We start from the raw sequence: 23,685 nt of genomic DNA on the forward strand, positions 1-23,685 counted from the left end.
TCACTCAAGGAAAATCAGAGACTTGTCCTGAAGTCACTCCTGCGTTGTCTTTGCTCTTGCTTGGGGTCGTTGTCCTGTTGGAAGGTGAACCTTTGTCCCAGTCTGAGGTCCTGATCACGCTGGAGCAGGTTTTCATCAAGGATCTCTCTATACTTTGCTCCATTCATCTTTCCCTTGATCCTGACTAGTCTCCCAGTCCCTGCCACTGAAAAACATCCCAACAGCATGATGCTGCAACCACCATGCTTCACCGTAGCGATGGTGCCAGGTTTCCGACAGACGTGATGCTGGCATTCAGGTTTCATCAGACCAGAGAATCTTGTTTCTCATGTTCTGAGAGTCATTTAGGTGCCTTTTGGCAAACTCCAAATGGGCTGTCATGTGGCTTCCGTCTGGCCACTCTACCATAAAGGCCTGATTGGTGGAGTGCTGCAGAGCTGGTTGTCCTTCTGGAAAGTTCTCCCATATCCACAGAGGAACTCTGGAGCTCTGTCAGAGTGACCATCAGGTTCTTGGTCGCCTCCCTGACCAAGGCCCTTCTCCCCGATTGTTCAGTTTGGCTGGGCGGCCAGCTCTAGTAACAAAATGTGGAAAATTTGAAGGGGTCTGAATACTTTCCGAATGCACTGTAACTCTCCATACATGTGGAACACTCTGCACGGGCAAAAATAGCATTCGTCATGTTTAAATCCCACAGATTGGCGCCAATAAGAAATAATAACGGAATAACTATACTGAACTGAATAAAATATATATTATAGCCTATCAAGAACAAACATCCCACTGGGCACAGACGTCATTTCAACGTCTATTCCACGTTGGTTCAATGTAATTTCATTGAAATGACCGGTGTGTGCCCAGTGGGAATTACTCATCGCTGAACACTTTATTAAGGCTATAATTTGCAGACTATTCTATTTCATTCCAATCTATTCTATTCTATATTGTTATATTCTATTGTATTCTGTTGAATTTATCTGAAATGAATACAATATATATGTTCGCCCATCTAGAACAAGCAATTTCTAATCAGTGATCATTTGCATGATGTTCAATATATTATATTCGATTATATTCTAGTTGAGTTAAATTCAGTAGAATATAAAATAATAGGCAATTATTCTATAATGATCACATATTGGCTATAATTTGCAGGTTTCTGCCGAGAACAGGGGTACGTCAACCCCCTCTATACGCTGCCGAAGCGTCATGCAGAGGATGGGAGGATACAGAGAGTGGTGGTCGGTCCATAACAACCCCTGTAACGGAGGCTGAAAGGTACCGCCTAAAAACATGTGCATTTATTGGATATGTGTTGTTGCTAGGGGCGTGGATGTGTGTCTTTAAAATTGAATTGTCTCCTTGCAATGGAAAGTGTAATTTGAGAGAGACACCGCACAAATACAGCCCGAACGAACGGTGAGATGCTCTGAGCACGTCATCCACACTGGGAGAATACCGTGCCGCAGTGAGCAAACAATCTGATCGCTTCTATTCCGCTCCCGGACACCGCTGAACAGAACTTCTCCCCAGCGGAGGCGAATAGTTAACAGAGTGATGCGATGGGGACGAGGCTTGATGTGGAGGTCACACGTCCCTGATTTCATTCTGCTTTTAAACCAAGAAAAAACTGTAATGAATACTCAATAACCAGCTACGGGATCGACTAGCCTACGATTATAGCGGTCACAGCTGCGCACCTGACATTTACATGTGATGGTTCTTTTGAGGGATTAGAGAGAGACAGGGAACTATCCTGGCACGACAACTGTCCGTGAGTGTTTATTGTGGCAGTTCTACCTACCACGAGTTCTGCTTCTACACTGTAACCAATTCGATCAGTTGAGAAAGCAATGTTGCAATAAACTGCATAAAATAGGAATGAATTACATTGTAATTTATTGACGCAACATTTCAATTGGCTGGCTGGATGGATTTGTGATAAGCTGAGCCGCATTAAATCAAGCAGTGGCACCATTGCACCTGTTATAAGAGTTTGTCATCAATTGGTATTTGGTAAATATGCCAGATATCTCAAGTGAGATTATTATTTTAAGGATAGTATAAAGTTTCCTAACTGCGTCAGTGCAGGCGAACGTTGAAGGTATGCACTCCCTCACCGCTGGGGAAGGACCATAATAGTAGTCGCCTCTGAATGTCACCGGTAAGTGTCTAAACATTTCCCGGGGATGGATTCCGGGGACAACTCGGGCTCGGACCCGCCACTTGGATCCACATTCTCCTCGGTACCCAATTTAGACTCTGACATCAATGACAAGAGGCCTATCTATGAGAACGGTGGACAGCGGAATGTCAACATAGAAACGGCAGTGCTGCGTGGGGCAAGCGACCCGAGCGCGTCTCCCTTATCGGACTACCGGGGACTCGTCCGCCAGAGGTTCATTCGCAGAAGTTTGTGGTTTTCGGACACGGACGACCAAGCGTTGGACGCGCAAGAATGCGGTAACAGCACTCCAGTGCTCAGCGTCCACCTGCGCACCATCGTGGACCGAACCCGAACCCTCGCGATCGGACCACGCGTGGCTTTCCAGGTCCAGGAGAGCTCGAGCACCGAGAGCCAAGTGGGGCAGAAGGACAGCGCAACTGAAAGTGTAAGCGCGGATGAGGAGAAGGAGAAGAGCGCGACTGAGCCAAAACCAGATGATGCAGCTGAACCATTGACTGATACCACTGGGAAAGCTGGAAGTGATGAAAACGAGGATGAGAAGGAGATGAAAGCCGTGTCCACCTCACCCGGGGGCCGGTTTCTCAAATTCGATACTGAGCTCGGGAGAGGGTCTTTCAAGACTGTCTACAAAGGTCTGGACACAGACACATGGGTAGAAGTCGCTTGGTGTGAACTTCAGGTAATATAACCTTGTTTTACAGTTTGAATAAAATGTATTCAGCCTATCATTGTTATGTGTTTGGCATACAACAAAATCCACAAAGAAATTGTTAATTGACCACAAAATCAATATTTCGCAATGGCCATCTCAGTCTCCGGACTTGAACCCAATTGAAAACCTATGGTTTGAATCGATGAGGGCAGTACATAAGCGCAGACAAAGATATCAAGAATCTGGAAATATTCTGTATGGAGGAATGGTTTAAGATCCCTCCCAGTGTGTTCTCCAATCTCATAAAACATTTTGGGAAAAGGCTCAGTGTCTGTCGTTATCCTCGCAAGTGTGGGTGCTGGCCTCAAGTACTGAAAACGGGTGGCAATCATTTTGACCCATATCTTTTTAAGATTTTGTTTTATTACTTGTTAAACTGAATACCTTTCTCTGAGCAATTGTATTAGTATAAAATCAATTTTTTTAACATACAATGTAGCTCAATATTTGTATTATTTATTTTTGCTCATCATTATCAAAGGTGCCAATAATTATTGGACCCCACTGTATATCCAGAGGATAGCCTCACTGCAACATGTATAACACTATAGGTATTTTATAAAGAGGTAATAACACCTTATTTTATGTCTGACATACATTTTTGCACTGTATTTGGCCATTATTAATACTTGTCAGCGCACAAGGATGAGTTGAGTTCCTGCCACACTTTGGTTATTGGTCATATCACATTTAAATGAAGTCATAGACTTACTTCTATGATAGGCCTACCACTGCACAGACACACTGACATTATTGTCGGTGCCACCACTTGAACCAGTGCTATTCCAGTTGCATGCATTTTTAATCTGCATGTCAGGGATTACAATTTCCCCTATTCCTATATGGGGATTTTAGTCAGAGTACAGACTGTCACTGAGAGAGTGGCTGGTGGTAATATGAGGGTATATGCAAGTATACACCGTATACCCACTTATTTTATAGTGTACATTGCATATACTCACTTCTTAATCCCCACAATGCATATACAAGTAGTGTAATGGAGGTATATGATGATACCAATTAATAAAGCTGATGGAACAGATAAGAATGTTTTGCTTAAAATGTTGATAAACTATTATTTCTTCACAATTTGGCGCAGCAATATGAACAAGGCGCTAGGTCTACGCGTGAATGTTCCATAATGCAATTTGCAGGTAAAACACTGTTCTAAAATGCCGCTGCAGTAGTTTCTTGGACAGAAGATGGAAATAATTAGAAAGAGAGGAGATCTAAAGATGCAACAACTATCATGGGTTGCTAATATGACTATGATAATGCCTTTGGCTGCAAGACAATGGAAAAAAGTTTAAAGAAAACCAATAGAACAGGAACCAACTGGACACACACTGGTTGAATCAACGTTGTTTCTATGTAATTTTTATGAAATTAACTTGAACCAATGTAGAATAGTCTTTACAAGACAATTGCCTCCACATTTCTATGGTGGGATTTTGGCTATAGACTACTTTGAAGCAAGGTAAGACATGCCTCATAATATGAAGTAAAACATCCAAGTTTCAAACAATTGAGGAACAGGAAAAATATAGCGATGCTATTAATAGACATAACCCATTTGTGAAATATGTGTGAAATGCTTGATAGTGTATGTGATGTAAACAGAGAGGTGTACTTTCTTGGGTACCTGAATATTGACTGGTTTTCATCAAGCTGTCTAATAATTTTTACTAATAAAGCTATATCCGTACCCATTGGATGCAGTGATCACAATATAGTGGATATATCCAGGAAAGTCAAAGTTCTAAAAGATGGGCTTAAAATAGTGTATAAGAGCTCATACAAAATATTTTGCTATGTCTCATGTGGATGATGTTAAAAGTATGTGTTGGTCTGATGTGATTAATAAGGAGCATCCAGATGCTGCACTTGATGAATTTATGAAATAGCTTCTTCAAATTATTGATAAACATGCACCTGTTAAGAAACTGACTGTTAGAACTGTTAAGGCTCCATGGATTGATGAGGAATCTAAAAACTGTATGATTGAAAGAGATCGGGCAAAATTAGTGGCTATTAAGTCTGGCTGCACAGCTGACTGGCTGACTTACTGCAAATTTAGAAATTATGTGACTAAACTTAACAAAAAGAAGAAGAAACTGTATTATGAAGCCAAGATCAATGATATAAAGAATGATGAAAAAAAAACTTTGGAGTACTTTAAATTAAATTATTGGCAGAAAGACTAATTGAAGTCCATCTTTCATTGAATCAGATGGCTTATTCATCACAAAACCATTTGATGTTGCCAATTATTTTTATGATTACTTCATTGGCAAGTGGCCAAACTTAGGCAGGAAATGCCAACAACGAACAGTGAGCCATCGTATTCATGCATAAAAAAACAAATAATGAAAGAAAAGCATTGCAAGTTGGAATTTTATTGTGGGAGAGGTGGAAAGATTATTGTTATCAATCAATAATGACAAATCTCCTGGCATTGACAACTTTGATGGAAAGCTACTGAGGATGGTAGCTGACTCTATAGCCACTCATATCTGTCATATATGTAATCTGAGCCTAGAAGAAAGACTTTGTCCTCTGGCTTGTAGGGAAGGCCTGAGCAGTAATTCTGCTATTCTGTAATTCTGCTACCCGAGAGTGGTAAAGTGGCCTTTACTAGTTCTAACAGCAGACCTATAAGCTTGCTGCCAGCTGTTAGCAAACTGTTGGAAAAAATTGTGTTTGAACAAATACAATACTATTTCTCTGTAAACAAATTAACAACAGACTTTCAAGCATGCTTATAGAGAAGGGCACTCAACATGTACTGCACTGACACAAATCACTGATGATTGGTTGAAAGAAATTGATAATAAGAAGATTTAGATTTCAGTGCAGCCTTTGATATTATTGACCATAATCTGTTTTTGAAGAAATCTATGTGTTATGGCTTTTCAATCTCTGGCAGATTGTCGATTCAGAGCTGTCTATCTAATGGAACTCAAAGGGTTTTCTTTAATTGAAGCTTCTCTAATGTCAAACATGTAAAGTGTAGTGTACCGCAGGGCAGCTCTCTAGGCCCTCTACTCTTTTCTAATTTTACCAATGACCTGCCGCTGGCATTAAACAAAGCATGTGTGTCCATGTATGCTGATGATTCAACCATATACACATCAGCAACCACAGCTAGTGAAGTCACTCAAACCCTTAACAAAGAGTTGCAGTTTGTTTTAGAATGGGTGGCCAGTAATAAACGGGTCCTGAACATCTCTAAAACTAAGAGCATTGTATTTGGTGCAAATCATTCCCTAAGTTCTAGACCTCAGCTGAATCTGGTAATGAATGGTGTGGCTGTTGAACAAATTGTGGAAACTAAATTACTTGGCGTTACCTTAGATTGTAAACTGTCATGGTCAAAACATATAGATTCAATGGTTGTAAAGATGGGAAGAGGTCTGTTCGTAATAAAGAGATGCTCTGCTTTTTTGACACCACACTCAAAAAAGCAAGTCCTGCAGGCTCTAGTTTTGTCTTATCTTGATTATTGTCCAGTCGTGTGGTCGATGCTACAAGGAAAGACCTAGTTAAGCTGCAGCTGGCCCAGAACAGAGTGGCACGTCTTGCTCTTCATTGTAATCAGAGGGCTGATATAAATACTTTGCATGCCAGTCTCTCTTGGTTAAGAGTTGAGGAAAGACTGATTGCATCACTTCTTCTTTTTATTAAAAACATTAACATGTTGAAAATTCCAAATAGTTTGCATAGTCAACATACACACAGTTCGGACACACACACCTACCACAACAGACATGCCACCAGGGGTCTTTTCACAGTCCTCAAATCCAGAACAAATTCAAGAAAGCATACAGTATTATATAGAGAGATTATTGCATGGAACTCCATTCCATCTCATATTGCTCAAGTGAACAGCAAACCTGGTTTTAAAAATTAGATAAAGTAACACCTCACGGCACAATGCCTCTCCCCTATTTGACCTAGATAGTTTGTGTGTATGTATTGATATGTAGGCTACGTGTGCCTTTTGCCATTTAAAAAAAATTACGTAGTTCTGTCCTTGAGCTGTTGTCTATTGATGTTCTGTATTATGTCATGTTTCATGTTTTGTGTGGACCCAAGGAAGAGTAGCTGCTGCGTTTGGTTGAGTTGTCAACTAATGTGAATTCTTCTTCAAGTCAACAAAACAATTCACCATGTCATTGGATTTAGGTTCAAAGTTGGCAAAAAAACAACGTTGATGACTTTTTGCAAATCCAATCAGTTTTCCACGTTGATTCAACATTATCACATAGATGTTGTTGAAATTACATTGAATCAACGTTGTTTCCACTTCATTTCAACAAAACAATTTAATGTGATGACATTAAATCAACGTGGAAAACTGATTTGATTTGCAAAATGTCAACAACTTTAGGGAACTTTTTTTTCTTCAGCCAACTTTTAACCTAAATCCAATGTCATGGGGAATTGTTTTGTTGACTGACTTCACGTTGGGTTGCCAAGGTTGCACAGCCCATCCCCCGACCCACAGATAGGAAAGCAGACCCACACCCAGGGAGCCCTGAACTGGTATCATCTCTGCATAAGGTAGCCTCTGCCAGCCTCTGGTGGCATCAGCCTGGATCGGTGATACACCGATCCAGGCTGTATCACACCCGGCCGTGATTGGGAGTCCCATAGGGCGGCGCACAATTGACCCAGCATCGTCCAGGTTTGGCCGGTGTAGGCCGTCATTGTAAATAAGAATTTGTTCTTAACTGACTTGCCTATTTAAATAAATGTTAAATAAAAAAAATCTGATTTACCCTACAGCTGTATCACTGTGGCTTTAAACGGTGTATGTGTGTGACCAATCAGATTCAGTTTACACTTGACCATAGTTATTATAGTAAACAAAACTAAAATACAAAATTTAACAGGAAAAACTATTTAGTAAACTGAAATAAAAATACAAATGGAAAAAAATCATAAATTAAAATAGATTGTTTAGTTTTAGTTTTTTCTTCTAAACTGAACAAAAATCTTATGGGATTTTCCCCAAAAAATTCAAATGGGGTTTTCGAGCTTCTGAATCTGGTAGATAAATGCTGCCAGTAGATGCCAATGTTTCAAATTGGCCTAGCCAGTTTATTACTATCATTAGCTAACAGGGAAGAAATCCAAGGGCGAGCACAGAGCATGACTGGGCAAAGCTAAAACAGCTTGTAAAGCTGCTGAAGCCATTCACAGTCAACACCGACCAACTTGCTGACCAGTGATTGGGCCAAGCTAGAGCAGCTTGTGAAGTTGCTGGAGCTGTTTGCTATCCACACCGACAAACTTCAACCTGACAGCCAGTCGCTGTTTGATGTGGTGCTGTGCCTTCTCAACCTTGAAGCACACTTGCAGTCAACTACTATTGCAAAACAGTTGGCACAGGTCCTCCTGAAGTCACTGCGTGAGCGCTTCGCATGCATACTGAATCCTTTGGCATCCAACTTCCATATAACCTTTGCAGCAGATTGCCTGATGGATCCAAGTGCGTCTCTGGAACTTCGCTCAACAGACATGGAGCCACTGATGAGGGCAGTAAGTCTGTGACAATACCAGTATCGCAATATTTTTTCCATGGCAAAAATGAAAACAGGAAGCAGACCAAACTGTTTGGTCATTCAAAAACCTGCTGAATGTGAAATATTGTGCACTATAGCTTGGAAAATAAATAAATGTGACTGGATGACAACACAATTTTGTTTGTTTCCAACATTAGGGCTTTTTTTAAAATCCGGTTGCCACTGTACTAACAAGTATCGCGATGCCGGTATCGTCCCGGCCCTAGAGGGAAGCAGAGTCTTTTTTTACATCAGCAAATCAGAGAGTACAGCCATGGAGCAGCAGGACACCAGGAAGATGCCAGCCAGATGAATCCAGCAAGGGTCTTCACCACAGTACTTCAGAAATATAGCTTCTTTGCATCGAAGATTGTGTCACAGTCCAGCCGAAGGGTCAACCTGGCAGAGCATTAAGTGCCCCATGTGGACTGCGGAAATACCTGGAAGAGGTAAAAGGGGGTATGTGTACACACATACTCAAATAAAATAAAATGTTATTTGTCACATACATGTGTTTAGCAGATGTTATTGCGGGTGTAGTGAAATGCTTGTGCTTCTAGTTTCGACAGTGCAGCAATATCTAACAAGTAATATCTAACAATTTCCCAATAAATACCTAATATACACAAATCTAAGTAAAGGAATGAAATTAAGAATATATAAATATATGGACCGGCAATGTCAGAGCGGCATAGACTGAGTATAGTATATAATACAGTATATACATATGAGATGAGCAATGCAAGATATGTAAACATTATTAAAGTGACATTATTTAAAGTGACTAGTGTTCCATTTATTAAAGTGGCCAATGATTTCACGTCTGTGTATGTAGGCTGCAGCCTCTGTGCTAGTGTTGGCTATTTAACAGTCTGATGGCCTTGAGATAGAAGCTGTTTTTCAGTCTCTCGGTCCCAGCTTTGATGCACCTTTACTGACCTCGCCATCTGTATGATAGCGGGGTGAACAGGCAGTGGCTTGGGTGGTTGTTATCCTTGATGAGCTTTTTGGCCTTCCTGTGACATCGGGTGTTGTAGGTTTTCTGGGGGGAAGTTAGTTTGCCCCCAGTGATGCGTTGTGAAGACCGCACCACCCTGCTGGAGAGCCTTGACGTTGTGGGCGGTGCAGTTGCCATAACAGCCCGACAAGATGCTCTCAATTGTGCATGTATAAAAAATTTGTGAGGGTTTTAGGTGACAAGCCAAACTCTGTTGCGCCTTCTTCACCACACTGTCTGTGTGGGTGGACCCTTTCAGTTTGTCGTGATGTGTACACCGAAGAACTTTCCACCTTCTCCACTGGTGTCCCGTCGATGTGGATCGGGGGATGCTCCCTCTGCTGTTTCCTGAAGTCCACGATCATCTCCTTTGTTTCGTGGTCGTTGAGGGACAGGTTATTTTCCTGACACCACACTCCTAGAGCCCTCACTTCCTCCCTGTAGGTTGTCTCATCGTTGTTGTTAATCAAGCCTGCTACTGTTGTGTCATCTGCAAACTTGATGATTGAGTTGGAGGCGTGCATGGCCATGCAGTCATGGGCGAACAGGGAATACAGGAGGGGGCTGAGCATGCACCCTTGTGGGGCCCCAGTGTTGAGGATCAGTGAAGTGTAGGTGTTGTTTTCTACCTTCACCACCAACCGGTCATGAAGTGAATCAATATTTTGGTACGATATGTATCAACCAGAATGTTTAGTAAGACTTTTTATCAAATGTGAAATGTTTTAAAAAGAGATTGCAAGAGCGGCCTGTCAGGAAGTCCAGGACCCAATTGCACAGGACAGGGATCAGACCCATGGCCTCAAACTTAATGTTGACCTTGGAGGGTACTATGGTGTTGAATGCTGAGCTATAGTCAATGAACAGCATTCTTACATAGGTATTCCTCTTGTCCAGATGGGAAGGGCAGTGTGCAGTGTGACGGCGATTGCATCGTCTGTGGACCTATTGGGGCGGTAAGCAAATTGAAGTGGGTCTAGGGTGGCAGGTAAGGTAGAGGTGATATGATCCTTGAATAGTCTCTCAAAGCACTTCATGATGACAGAAGTGAGTGCTACGGGGCGATAGTCATTTAGTTCAGTTACCTTTGCATTCTTGGGAACAGGGACATTGGTGGCCATCTTGAAGCATGTGGAGACAGCAGTCTGGGATAGGGAATGATTTAATATGTCCGTAAACACATCAGCCAGCTGGTCTGCGCATTCTCTGAGGACGTGGCTAGGTATGCCGTTTGGGCCGGCAGCCTTGCGAGGGTTAACACGTTTAAATGTCTTACTCACGTCAACCACGGAGAAGGAGAGCCCACTGTCCTTGGTAGCTTGCCGCGTCAGTGGCACTGTGTTATCCTCAAAGCGGTCAAAGAAGTGTTTAGCTTGTTTGGGAGCAAGGCGTCGGTGTCTGCGGCATAGCTGGTTTTCCTTTTGTAGTCTGTGATTGACTGTAGACCCTACCACATACGTCTTGTGTCTGAGCTGTTGAATTGCAACTCTGTTTGATTGCCTTACGTAGGGAATGACCACTCTGTTATTATTCTGCCATATTCCCAGTCACCTTACCATGGTTAAATACGGTGGTTCGTGCTATCAGTTTAGTACGAATGCTGACATTTATCCACGGTTTCTGATTAGGGTAAGTTTTAATAGTCACAGTGGGTACAACATCTCCTATACACTTATTAATAAACTCAGTAACCATCTCGGTGTACACGCCAATATTATTCCCCCGAAGCTATTCGGAACATATCCCAGTCCGCATGATCAAAACAATCTTGAAGCGTGGATTCCGAATGGTCAGACCAGTGTTGAATAGTCCTTAGCATGGGTACTTCCTGTTTGAGTTTCTGCCTATTGGAAGGGAGGAGCGAAATGGAGTTGTGGTCAGATTTGCCGAAAGTAGGGCGGAGGTGGGCCTTGTATGCATCCCGGAAGTTGAGTAGCAATGGTCGAGTGTTTTCCCAGTGTGAGTGCTACAGTCGATATGCTGACAGAATTTAGGAAGCCTTTTCCTCAAATTTGCTTCGTTAAAATCCCCAGCTACAATAAATGCAGCCTCATGGTTTCCAGTTTGGATTGAAGTTCTTTTTTCTTTTTTCCCTCTCTCTTTCTGTCAGATAAAGGTAAAGGTACATCTCCTACTGAAGTAAAATAAAGCATTGGATTGGAGTAAACATGGGAGTTTCCTTCCACTATATTTATTGCACCAGTCTAGGGATTTATCCTTTAAAAATCCTAGTCACATTAGGATTGATTCATAATTTTAACCTAAACAAACCTATGTCCTGGCTATGGAGTTGTATGGAGTCCTCTAGTGGCAAAAATCCTTTGTTAGCATGAGCAGGGCCATTGAGAACTTTTGCCATTTTGATTTAGTCAGCTGGGCAGGACTTCCAACTTCATTGGCTGATCCCTCCTGATGACCCGGGTTAGAGTCAGGACAGCTGGGTCATCAGGAGGGATCAGAAAATGAATTTTACTTGTGAAGAAGAAAATGTACTATTTCAAGATGGAGATGGCCTCAATGGCGCTGCCCATCCTGTCACTGATGCCATCATGACACAGATATAGAGATGTTATGCCAGGTGTTATATCCAAGTCTATGGTCCTGGCCCATCACCTTATGTATAACTGCCCCCCAGTGGCAAGAAGTGCCCCCCCCCAATTTTTTTTAAATAAAATAACTATAGGCCTTCAACACATACAGTGCCTTCAGACTTATTCCACATTCTGTTGTGTTACAGCCTGAATTCAGAATGGATTCAATATATTTTCTCTTTCACCCATCTACATACAATACCCCATAATGACAAAGTGAAAACTTGTTTTAAGGAATGTTTGCAAAGTTATTGAAAATGATATACAGAAATATCTAATTTACATAAGTATTCAAATCCCTAAGTCATTACATGTTAGAATCACCTTTGACAGCGATTACAGCTGTGTACAATTTTTGCATCAAGTTGGTTGTTGATCATTGCTAGAAAGCCATGTTCAAGTCTTGCCATAGATTTTCAAGCAGATTTAAGTCAGAACTGTAACTAGACCACCCAGGAACATTCCATGTTGTCTTGGTAAGCAACTGTATATTTGGTCTTGTGTTTTAGATAATTTTCCTGCTAAAAGGTGCATTTGTCTCCCAGTGTCTGTTGGAAAGCAGACTGAACCAAATATTTTTCTCTGATTTTTGCCTGTGCTTAGCTCAATTACGTTTATTTTTATCCCCCCCAAAAACTCCCTAGTCCTTGCCAATGACAAGCATACCCATAATATGATGCAGCCACCACCATGCTTGAAAATATGAAGAGTGGATTTGCCCCAAACATAACGCTCAGTATTCAGGTCATTATTTTTTTATTTTTTTTATTTTTACTTTAGTGCCTTCGTGCAAACAGGATGCATGTTTTGGAATATTTGTATTCTGTTCAGGCTTCCTTCTTTTGTGGTTGAATCTGTGGTTTAAATTCATTGCTAGACTGAGGGATTTTACAGATAATTGTATGTGTGGGGTACAGAGATGAGGAAGTCATTCAAAAATCATGTTAAACACTATTATTGCACAGAGAGTGAGTCCATGCAACTTATTATGTGACTTGTTAATCACATTTTTACTCCAGAACTTTTTTAGGCTTGCCATAACAAAGGGGCTGAATAATTATTGACTCAAGACATTTCAGCTTCATTTTTAATTACATTGTAAAACTTTTCTAAAAACATAATTCCACTTTGACATTATGGGGTATTGTGTGTAGGCCAGTGACACAAAATCTCAGTTTAATCAATTTTAAATTCAGGCTGTACCACAACAAAATGTGGAAAAGGGAAGGTGTGTGAATACTTTCTGAAGGCACTGTAAATGGTTCCTAGCCTCCCACGCATAGTCCCTAAAACTAAAACTACTATAAATAATTTTAAAATGATATATAAATGTGTTTTTTTTATCAAACTGAAACTAAATAAAAACAAGTAAATCAAGTCTGAAAACTAACTGAAACTAAACTGAATTTATAATAAAAATCTAAAAATGAATAGTTATAAAAAATAATATTAAATCACAAAACTATAATAACCTTTCTCTGGACAGTCAGTATGCCAGCCTGCCAGGATTAATTGAGGTCTGTCCTTGCAGAGTATGTGGTCACAAACCAATACGGATCCATTGTTTTGATGCAATTGCTTTAGAGTATCTTGGGTGACATGTATGTCAAATTCTTTCTCTCTCCCTCCCTACTATCTCTCCCTCCCTCCCTACTCTCCCATCTCTCCCTCTCTACTCTCTCTCCCTCCCTCCCTACTCTCCCATCTCTCCCTCTCTACTCTCTCTCCCTCCCTCCCTACTCTCCCATCTCTCCCTCTCTACTCTCTTTCCCTCCCTCCCTACTCTCTCTACCTCCCTCCCTACGATCTCTCTCTCCCTCCCTACTCTCCCATCTCTCCCTCTCTACTCTCTTTCCCTCCCTCCCTACTCTCTCTACCTCCCTCCCTACGATCTCTCTCTCCCTCCCTACTCTCTCTCCCTCCCTACTCTCTCTCCCTCCCTCCCTACTCTCCCATCTCTCCCTCTCTACTCTCTTTCCCTCCCTCCCTACTCTCTCTACCTCCCTCCCTACGATCTCTCTCTCCCTCCCTACTCTCTCTCCCTCCCTACTATCTCTCCCTCCCTCCCTACTCTCTCTCCCTACGCTCTCTCCCTCCCTACTCTCTCCCTCTGTCCCTACTATCTCTCTCTCTCTCCCTCCCCACTCTCTCTCCCTCCCTACTCTCTACTCTCTTTCCCTCCGTACTCTCTCTCTCTCCTTCCCTCCTCTCTCTTTCCCTGACAGCCTGTTGCCATAGAATAAACAAAATCCCCACAGCACAGAGCAAGTAGAATAATAAAATACTTTTGTGGAGCTTCACAATATTTTATTGAATAATTCTGCTTCAGAACAGTGATATAATCCAGGCCCCTGGATGTCTTTGTTGCCTGTTGCTGCTGTGGTCTGATGCATGGTGTATATAATCACTGGCACATTGAGGGATGGCCGTTCCCTTTACTGAGAGGACTGGGGAGCCAGATGAGGGAATGGAAGGAGAGTTACAGTTCACTGTGCTCTGGTCTGGTGCTGCTGAATGGCCAGGGGCCAGGGCGTGTCTTGGGCCACCACTGTTTGGCTTGTCTTCAGTTGGAGAGTGGGTGGGGGATAGGGACTGCATAATAGAGAGGAGGAAGGGACTGTTTATCCAGGGCTATCTGTGTGTGTGTCCTATATTACCAAACAAGGTAGAGTCATAATCACTACCATCATGGGTTTCATTTGGACAGGCCAAGCAAAGTCTTCATGCAGACTCCATGCAGGTAACTGGGTGACTCTGTGTATAGTTGGGTATAGCTACAGTTACCTTTACAGTTGCTTTGACAAGTTCGACTGTGTATTAACAAAAACTCAGCTCTCAGCTATTCAGCCCCCTTAACGCAAATTACTCTAAAATCAAAGCCGTGCATTAATGATAGTGACATTGTGCCTATTGATGTGTCTTTGGCACCATTGTGTTTAATACAACTCTATTCTCTACGTTTTCAGCGGATTGAAAAATGACCCTCCACGTAGGTCAGATCTGGGTTTGGTCCATTTGCGGTCAATTGTCTGTACTGCTGAATAGAATGTTTTAGGGTGTCACAAGAGGAGTTGAGAGAGGAGTTTAGTGTCAGAGCAGAGACAGCTGAGAGAGGAGCTTAGCGTCAGAGCAGAGACAGGTGAGAGAGGAGTTTAGTGTCAGAGCAGAGACAGCTGAGAGAGGTGCTTAGCGTCAGAGCAGAGACAGCTGAGAGAGGAGTTTAGTGTCAGAGCAGAGACAGGTGAGAGGGGAGTTTAGTGTCAGAGCAGAGACAGGTGAGAGAGGAGTTTAGTGTCAGAGCAGAGACAGCTGAGAGAGGAGTTTAGTGTCAGAGCAGAGACAGGTGAGAGAGGAGCTTAGTGTCAGAGCAGAGACAGCTGAGAGAGGAGTTTAGTGTCAGAGCAGAGACAGGTGAGAGAGGAGTTTAGTGTCAGAGCAGAGACAGGTGAGAGGGGAGTTTAGTGTCAGAGCAGAGACAGGTGAGAGAGGAGTTTAGTGTCAGAGCAGAGACAGCTGAGAGAGTAGTTTAGTGTCAGAGCAGAGACAGGTGAGAGAGGAGTTTAGTGTCAGAGCAGAGACAGCTGAGAGAGGAGCTTAGTGTCAGAGCAGAGACAGCTGAGAGAAGAGTTTAGTGTCAGAGTGGAGACAGGTGAGAGAGGAGTTTAGTGTCAGAGCAGAGACAGGTGAGAGAGGAGTTTAGTGTCAGAGCAGAGACAGGTGAGAGAGGAGTTTAGTGTCAGAGCAGAGACAGGTGAGAGAGGAGCTTAGTGTCAGAGCAGAGACAGGTGAGAGAGGAGTTTAGTGTCAGAGCAAAAACAGGTGAGGGAGGAGTTTAGTGTCAGAGCAGAGACAGCTGAGAGAGGAGTTTAGTGTCAGAGCAGAGACAGGCGAGAGAGGAGCTTAGTGTCAGAGCAGAGACAGCTGAGAGAGGAGTTTAGTGTCAGAGCAGAGACAGGCGAGAGAGGAGCTTAGTGTCAGAGCAGAGACAGCTGAGAGAGGAGTTTAGTGTCAGAGCAGAGACAGGCGAGAGAGGAGTTTAGTGTCAGAGCAGAGACAGCTGAGAGAGGAGCTTGGTGTCAGAGCAGAGACAGCTGAGAGAGGAGCTTGGTGTCAGAGCAGAGACAGCTGAGAGAGGAGTTTAGTGTCAGAGCAGAGACAGGCGAGAGAGGAGCTTAGTGTCAGAGCAGAAACAGGTGAGAGGGGAGTTTAGTGTCAGAGCAGAGACAGGTGAGAGAGGAGTTTAGTGTCAGAGCAGAGACAGCTGAGAGAGGAGTTTAGTGTCAGAGCAGAGACAGGTGAGAGAGGAGCTTAGTGTCAGAGCAGAGACAGGTGAGAGAGGAGTTTAGTGTCAGAGCAGAGACAGGTGAGAGAGGAGTTTAGTGTCAGAGCAGAGACAGGTGAGAGGGGAGTTTAGTGTCAGAGCAGAGACAGGTGAGAGAGGAGTTTAGTGTCAGAGCAGAGACAGCTGAGAGAGTAGTTTAGTGTCAGAGCAGAGACAGGTGAGAGAGGAGTTTAGTGTCAGAGCAGAGACAGCTGAGAGAGGAGCTTAGTGTCAGAGCAGAGACAGCTGAGAGAGGAGTTTAGTGTCAGAGCAGAGACAGGTGAGAGAGGAGTTTAGTGTCAGAGCAGAGACAGGTGAGAGAGGAGTTTAGTGTCAGAGCAGAGACAGGTGAGAGAGGAGTTTAGTGTCAGAGCAGAGACAGGTGAGAGAGGAGCTTAGTGTCAGAGCAGAGACAGGTGAGAGAGGAGTTTAGTGTCAGAGCAGAAACAGGTGAGAGAGAAGTTTAGTGTCAGAGCAGAGACAGCTGAGAGAGGAGTTTAGTGTCAGAGCAGAGACAGGCGAGAGAGGAGCTTAGTGTCAGAGCAGAGACAGCTGAGAGAGGAGTTTAGTGTCAGAGCAGAGACAGGTGAGAGAGGAGTTTAGTGTCAGAGCAGAGACAGGTGAGAGAGGAGTTTAGTGTCAGAGCAGAGACAGGTGAGAGAGGAGTTTAGTGTCAGAGCAGAGACAGGTGAGAGAGGGGCTTAGTGTCAGAGCAGAGACAGGTGAGAGAGGAGTTTAGTGTCAGAGCTGAAACAGGTGAGGGAGGAGTTTAGTGTCAGAGCAGAGACAGCTGAGAGAGGAGTTTAGTGTCAGAGCAGAGACAGGCGAGAGAGGAGCTTAGTGTCAGAGCAGAGACAGCTGAGAGAGGAGTTTAGTGTCAGAGCAGAGACAGGCGAGAGAGGAGCTTAGTGTCAGAGCAGAGACAGCTGAGAGAGGAGTTTAGTGTCAGAGCAGAGACAGGCGAGAGAGGAGTTTAGTGTCAGAGCAGAGACAGCTGAGAGAGGAGCTTGGTGTCAGAGCAGAGACAGCTGAGAGAGGAGCTTGGTGTCAGAGCAGAGACAGCTGAGAGAGGAGTTTAGTGTCAGAGCAGAGACAGGCGAGAGAGGAGCTTAGTGTCAGAGCAGAAACAGGTGAGAGAGGAGTTTAGTGTCAGAGCAGAGACAGCTGAGAGAGGAGTTTAGTGTCAGAGCAGAGACAGGCGAGAGAGGAGCTTAGTGTCAGAGCAGAGACAGCTGAGAGAGGAGTTTGGTGTCAGAGCAGAGACAGGTGAGAGAGGAGTTTAGTGTCAGAGCAGAGACAGGTGAGAGGGGAGTTTAGTGTCAGAGCAGAGACAGGTGAGAGAGGAGTTTAGTGTCAGAGCAGAGACAGGTGAGAGAGGAGTTTAGTGTCAGAGCAGAGACAGGTGAGAGAGGAGCTTAGTGTCAGAGCAGAGACAGGTGAGAGAGGAGTTTAGTGTCAGAGCAGAAACAAGTGAGAGAGGAGTTTAGTGTCAGAGCAGAGACAGCTGAGAGAGGAGTTTAGTGTCAGAGCAGAGACAGGCGAGAGAGGAGCTTAGTGTCAGAGCAGAGACAGCTGAGAGAGGAGTTTAGTGTCAGAGCAGAGACAGCTGAGAGAGGAGTTTAGTGTCAGAGCAGAGACAGGCGAGAGAGGAGTTTAGTGTCAGAGCAGAGACAGCTGAGAGAGGAGCTTGGTGTCAGAGCAGAGACAGCTGAGAGAGGAGCTTGGTGTCAGAACAGAGACAGCTGAGAGAGGAGTTTAGTGTCAGAGCAGAGCCAGGCGAGAGAGGAGCTTAGTGTCAGAGCAGAAACAGGTGAGAGAGGAGTTTAGTGTCAGAGCAGAGACAGCTGAGAGAGGAGTTTAGTGTCAGAGCAGAGACAGGCGAGAGAGGAGCTTAGTGTCAGAGCAGAGACAGCTGAGAGAGGAGTTTAGTGTCAGAGCAGAGACAGGTGAGAGAGGAGTTTAGTGTCAGAGCAGAGACAGGTGAGAGGGGAGTTTAGTGTCAGAGCAGAGACAGGTGAGAGAGGAGTTTAGTGTCAGAGCAGAGACAGCTGAGAGAGTAGTTTAGTGTCAGAGCAGAGACAGGTGAGAGAGGAGTTTAGTGTCAGAGCAGAGACAGCTGAGAGAGGAGCTTAGTGTCAGAGCAGAGACAGCTGAGAGAGGAGTTTAGTGTCAGAGCAGATACAGGTGAGAGAGGAGTTTAGTGTCAGAGCAGAGACAGGTGAGAGAGGAGTTTAGTGTCAGAGCAGAGACAGGTGAGAGAGGAGTTTAGTGTCAGAGCAGAGACAGGTGAGAGAGGAGCTTAGTGTCAGAGCAGAGACAGGCGAGAGAGGAGTTTAGTGTCAGAGCAGAAACAGGTGAGAGAGAAGTTTAGTGTCAGAGCAGAGACAGCTGAGAGAGGAGTTTAGTGTCAGAGCAGAGACAGGCGAGAGAGGAGCTTAGTGTCAGAGCAGAGACAGCTGAGAGAGGAGTTTAGTGTCAGAGCAGAGACAGGCGAGAGAGGAGCTTAGTGTCAGAGCAGAGACAGCTGAGAGAGGAGTTTAGTGTCAGAGCAGAGACAGCTGAGAGAGGAGTTTAGTGTCAGAGCAGAGACAGGCGAGAGAGGAGCTTAGTGTCAGAGCAGAGACAGCTGAGAGAGGAGCTTGGTGTCAGAGCAGAGACAGCTGAGAGAGGAGCTTGGTGTCAGAGCAGAGACAGCTGAGAGAGGAGTTTAGTGTCAGAGCAGAAACAGGCGAGAGAGGAGTTTAGTGTCAGAGCAGAGACAGGCGAGAGAGGAGCTTAGTGTTAGAGCAGAGACAGCTGAGAGAGGAGCTTGGTGTCAGAGCAGAGACAGCTGAGAGAGGAGCTTGGTGTCAGAGCAGAGACAGCTGAGAGAGGAGCTTGGTGTCAGAGCAGAGACAGCTGAGAGAGGAGTTTAGTGTCAGAGCAGAAACAGGCGAGAGAGGAGTTTAGTGTCAGAGCAGAAACAGGCGAGAGAGGAGTTTAGTGTCAGAGCAGAGACAGCTGAGAGAGGAGCTTAGTGTCAGAGCAGAGACAGCTGAGAGAGGAGTTTAGTGTCAGAGTAGAGACAGGTGAGAGAGGAGTTTAGTGTCAGAGCAGAGACAGGTGAGAGAGGAGTTTAGTGTCAGAGCAGAGACAGGTGAGAGAGGAGTTTAGTGTCAGAGCAGAGACAGGTGAGAGAGGAGCTTAGTGTCAGAGCAGAGACAGGTGAGAGAGGAGTTTAGTGTCAGAGCAAAAACAGGTGAGGGAGGAGTTTAGTGTCAGAGCAGAGACAGCTGAGAGAGGAGTTTAGTGTCAGAGCAGAGACAGGCGAGAGAGGAGCTTAGTGTCAGAGCAGAGACAGCTGAGAGAGGAGTTTAGTGTCAGAGCAGAGACAGGCGAGAGAGGAGCTTAGTGTCAGAGCAGAGACAGCTGAGAGAGGAGTTTAGTGTCAGAGCAGAGACAGGCGAGAGAGGAGTTTAGTGTCAGAGCAGAGACAGCTGAGAGAGGAGCTTGGTGTCAGAGCAGAGACAGCTGAGAGAGGAGCTTGGTGTCAGAGCAGAGACAGCTGAGAGAGGAGTTTAGTGTCAGAGCAGAGACAGGCGAGAGAGGAGCTTAGTGTCAGAGCAGAAACAGGTGAGAGGGGAGTTTAGTGTCAGAGCAGAGACAGGTGAGAGAGGAGTTTAGTGTCAGAGCAGAGACAGCTGAGAGAGGAGTTTAGTGTCAGAGCAGAGACAGGTGAGAGAGGAGCTTAGTGTCAGAGCAGAGACAGCTGAGAGAGGAGTTTAGTGTCAGAGCAGAGACAGGTGAGAGAGGAGTTTAGTGTCAGAGCAGAGACAGGTGAGAGGGGAGTTTAGTGTCAGAGCAGAGACAGGTGAGAGAGGAGTTTAGTGTCAGAGCAGAGACAGCTGAGAGTGTAGTTTAGTGTCAGAGCAGAGACAGGTGAGAGAGGAGTTTAGTGTCAGAGCAGAGACAGCTGAGAGAGGAGCTTAGTGTCAGAGCAGAGACAGCTGAGAGAGGAGTTTAGTGTCAGAGCAGAGACAGGTGAGAGAGGAGTTTAGTGTCAGAGCAGAGACAGGTGAGAGAGGAGTTTAGTGTCAGAGCAGAGACAGGTGAGAGAGGAGTTTAGTGTCAGAGCAGAGACAGGTGAGAGAGGAGCTTAGTGTTAGAGCAGAGACAGGTGAGAGAGGAGTTTAGTGTCAGAGCAGAAACAGGTGAGGGAGGAGTTTAGTGTCAGAGCAGAGACAGCTGAGAGAGGAGTTTAGTGTCAGAGCAGAGACAGGCGAGAGAGGAGCTTAGTGTCAGAGCAGAGACAGCTGAGAGAGGAGTTTAGTGTCAGAGCAGAGACAGGCGAGAGAGGAGCTTAGTGTCAGAGCAGAGACAGCTGAGAGAGGAGTTTAGTGTCAGAGCAGAGACAGGCGAGAGAGGAGTTTAGTGTCAGAGCAGAGACAGCTGAGAGAGGAGCTTGGTGTCAGAGCAGAGACAGCTGAGAGAGGAGCTTGGTGTCAGAGCAGAGACAGCTGAGAGAGGAGTTTAGTGTCAGAGCAGAGACAGGCGAGAGAGGAGCTTAGTGTCAGAGCAGAAACAGGTGAGAGAGGAGTTTAGTGTCAGAGCAGAGACAGCTGAGAGAGGAGTTTAGTGTCAGAGCAGAGACAGGTGAGAGGGGAGTTTAGTGTCAGAGCAGAGACAGGTGAGAGAGGAGTTTAGTGTCAGAGCAGAGACAGCTGAGAGAGGAGTTTAGTGTCAGAGCAGAGACAGGTGAGAGAGGAGCTTAGTGTCAGAGCAGAGACAGCTGAGAGAGGAGTTTAGTGTCAGAGCAGAGACAGGTGAGAGAGGAGTTTAGTGTCAGAGCAGAGACAGGTGAGAGGGGAGTTTAGTGTCAGAGCAGAGACAGGTGAGAGAGGAGTTTAGTGTCAGAGCAGAGACAGCTGAGAGAGTAGTTTAGTGTCAGAGCAGAGACAGGTGAGAGAGGAGTTTAGTGTCAGAGCAGAGACAGCTGAGAGAGGAGCTTAGTGTCAGAGCAGAGACAGCTGAGAGAGGAGTTTAGTGTCAGAGCAGAGACAGGTGAGAGAGGAGTTTAGTGTCAGAGCAGAGACAGGTGAGAGAGGAGTTTAGTGTCAGAGCAGAGACAGGTGAGAGAGGAGTTTAGTGTCAGAGCAGAGACAGGTGAGAGAGGGGCTTAGTGTCAGAGCAGAGACAGGTGAGAGAGGAGTTTAGTGTCAGAGCAGAAACAGGTGAGGGAGGAGTTTAGTGTCAGAGCAGAGACAGCTGAGAGAGGAGTTTAGTGTCAGAGCAGAGACAGGCGAGAGAGGAGCTTAGTGTCAGAGCAGAGACAGCTGAGAGAGGAGTTTAGTGTCAGAGCAGAGACAGGCGAGAGAGGAGTTTAGTGTCAGAGCAGAGACAGCTGAGAGAGGAGCTTGGTGTCAGAGCAGAGACAGCTGAGAGAGGAGCTTGGTGTCAGAGCAGAGACAGCTGAGAGAGGAGTTTAGTGTCAGAGCAGAGACAGGCGAGAGAGGAGCTTAGTGTCAGAGCAGAAACAGGTGAGAGAGGAGTTTAGTGTCAGAGCAGAGACAGCTGAGAGAGGAGTTTAGTGTCAGAGCAGAGACAGGCGAGAGAGGAGCTTAGTGTCAGAGCAGAGACAGCTGAGAGAGGAGTTTGGTGTCAGAGCAGAGACAGGTGAGAGAGGAGTTTAGTGTCAGAGCAGAGACAGGTGAGAGGGGAGTTTAGTGTCAGAGCAGAGACAGGTGAGAGAGGAGTTTAGTGTCAGAGCAGAGACAGGTGAGAGAGGAGTTTAGTGTCAGAGCAGAGACAGGTGAGAGAGGAGCTTAGTGTCAGAGCAGAGACAGGTGAGAGAGGAGTTTAGTGTCAGAGCAGAAACAAGTGAGAGAGGAATTTAGTGTCAGAGCAGAGACAGCTGAGAGAGGAGTTTAGTGTCAGAGCAGAGACAGGCGAGAGAGGAGCTTAGTGTCAGAGCAGAGACAGCTGAGAGAGGAGTTTAGTGTCAGAGCAGAGACAGCTGAGAGAGGAGTTTAGTGTCAGAGCAGAGACAGACGAGAGAGGAGTTTAGTGTCAGAGCAGAGACAGCTGAGAGAGGAGCTTGGTGTCAGAGCAGAGACAGCTGAGAGAGGAGCTTGGTGTCAGAACAGAGACAGCTGAGAGAGGAGTTTAGTGTCAGAGCAGAGCCAGGCGAGAGAGGAGCTTAGTGTCAGAGCAGAAACAGGTGAGAGAGGAGTTTAGTGTCAGAGCAGAGACAGCTGAGAGAGGAGTTTAGTGTCAGAGCAGAGACAGGCGAGAGAGGAGCTTAGTGTCAGAGCAGAGACAGCTGAGAGAGGAGTTTAGTGTCAGAGCAGAGACAGGTGAGAGAGGAGTTTAGTGTCAGAGCAGAGACAGGTGAGAGGGGAGTTTAGTGTCAGAGCAGAGACAGGTGAGAGAGGAGTTTAGTGTCAGAGCAGAGACAGCTGAGAGAGTAGTTTAGTGTCAGAGCAGAGACAGGTGAGAGAGGAGTTTAGTGTCAGAGCAGAGACAGCTGAGAGAGGAGCTTAGTGTCAGAGCAGAGACAGCTGAGAGAGGAGTTTAGTGTCAGAGCAGAGACAGGTGAGAGAGGAGTTTAGTGTCAGAGCAGAGACAGGTGAGAGAGGAGTTTAGTGTCAGAGCAGAGACAGGTGAGAGAGGAGTTTAGTGTCAGAGCAGAGACAGGTGAGAGAGGAGCTTAGTGTCAGAGCAGAGACAGGTGAGAGAGGAGTTTAGTGTCAGAGCAGAAACAGGTGAGAGAGAAGTTTAGTGTCAGAGCAGAGACAGCTGAGAGAGGAGTTTAGTGTCAGAGCAGAGACAGGCGAGAGAGGAGCTTAGTGTCAGAGCAGAGACAGCTGAGAGAGGAGTTTAGTGTCAGAGCAGAGACAGGCGAGAGAGGAGCTTAGTGTCAGAGCAGAGACAGCTGAGAGAGGAGTTTAGTGTCAGAGCAGAGACAGCTGAGAGAGGAGTTTAGTGTCAGAGCAGAGACAGGCGAGAGAGGAGCTTAGTGTCAGAGCAGAGACAGCTGAGAGAGGAGCTTGGTGTCAGAGCAGAGACAGCTGAGAGAGGAGCTTGGTGTCAGAGCAGAGACAGCTGAGAGAGGAGCTTAGTGTCAGAGCAGAAACAGGCGAGAGAGGAGTTTAGTGTCAGAGCAGAGACAGGCGAGAGAGGAGCTTAGTGTTAGAGCAGAGACAGCTGAGAGAGGAGCTTGGTGTCAGAGCAGAGACAGCTGAGAGAGGAGCTTGGTGTCAGAGCAGAGACAGCTGAGAGAGGAGCTTGGTGTCAGAGCAGAGACAGCTGAGAGAGGAGTTTAGTGTCAGAG

At 45.4% G+C, this 23,685-nt stretch overlaps 1 protein-coding gene across 3 annotated transcripts in view; it reads left to right on the forward strand.

Moving 5' to 3' along the window:
- The first annotated feature begins 1,184 nt into the window (after nt 1-1,184).
- Nucleotides 1,185-23,685, forward strand: part of LOC139536154 (serine/threonine-protein kinase WNK2-like) — a 77,334-nt gene continuing 54,833 nt past the window's right edge. For 2 of the 3 annotated variants that reach the window (XR_011667264.1, XR_011667265.1), the window contains exon 1: nt 1,185-2,867. Coding sequence is in view for 1 of the 3 variants with exons in the window: in XM_071336392.1 (XP_071192493.1) it covers nt 2,190-2,867 (678 nt within the window). In the remaining 2 variants the exon portion in view is untranslated. The remainder of the gene's footprint in view (nt 2,868-23,685) is intronic. The other variant, XM_071336392.1, reaches the window with a different exon arrangement.

Source organism: Salvelinus alpinus, chromosome 12 (assembly GCF_045679555.1).
Source record: "Salvelinus alpinus chromosome 12, SLU_Salpinus.1, whole genome shotgun sequence".
In the NCBI taxonomy this organism is placed as follows: domain Eukaryota; kingdom Metazoa; phylum Chordata; class Actinopteri; order Salmoniformes; family Salmonidae; genus Salvelinus; species Salvelinus alpinus.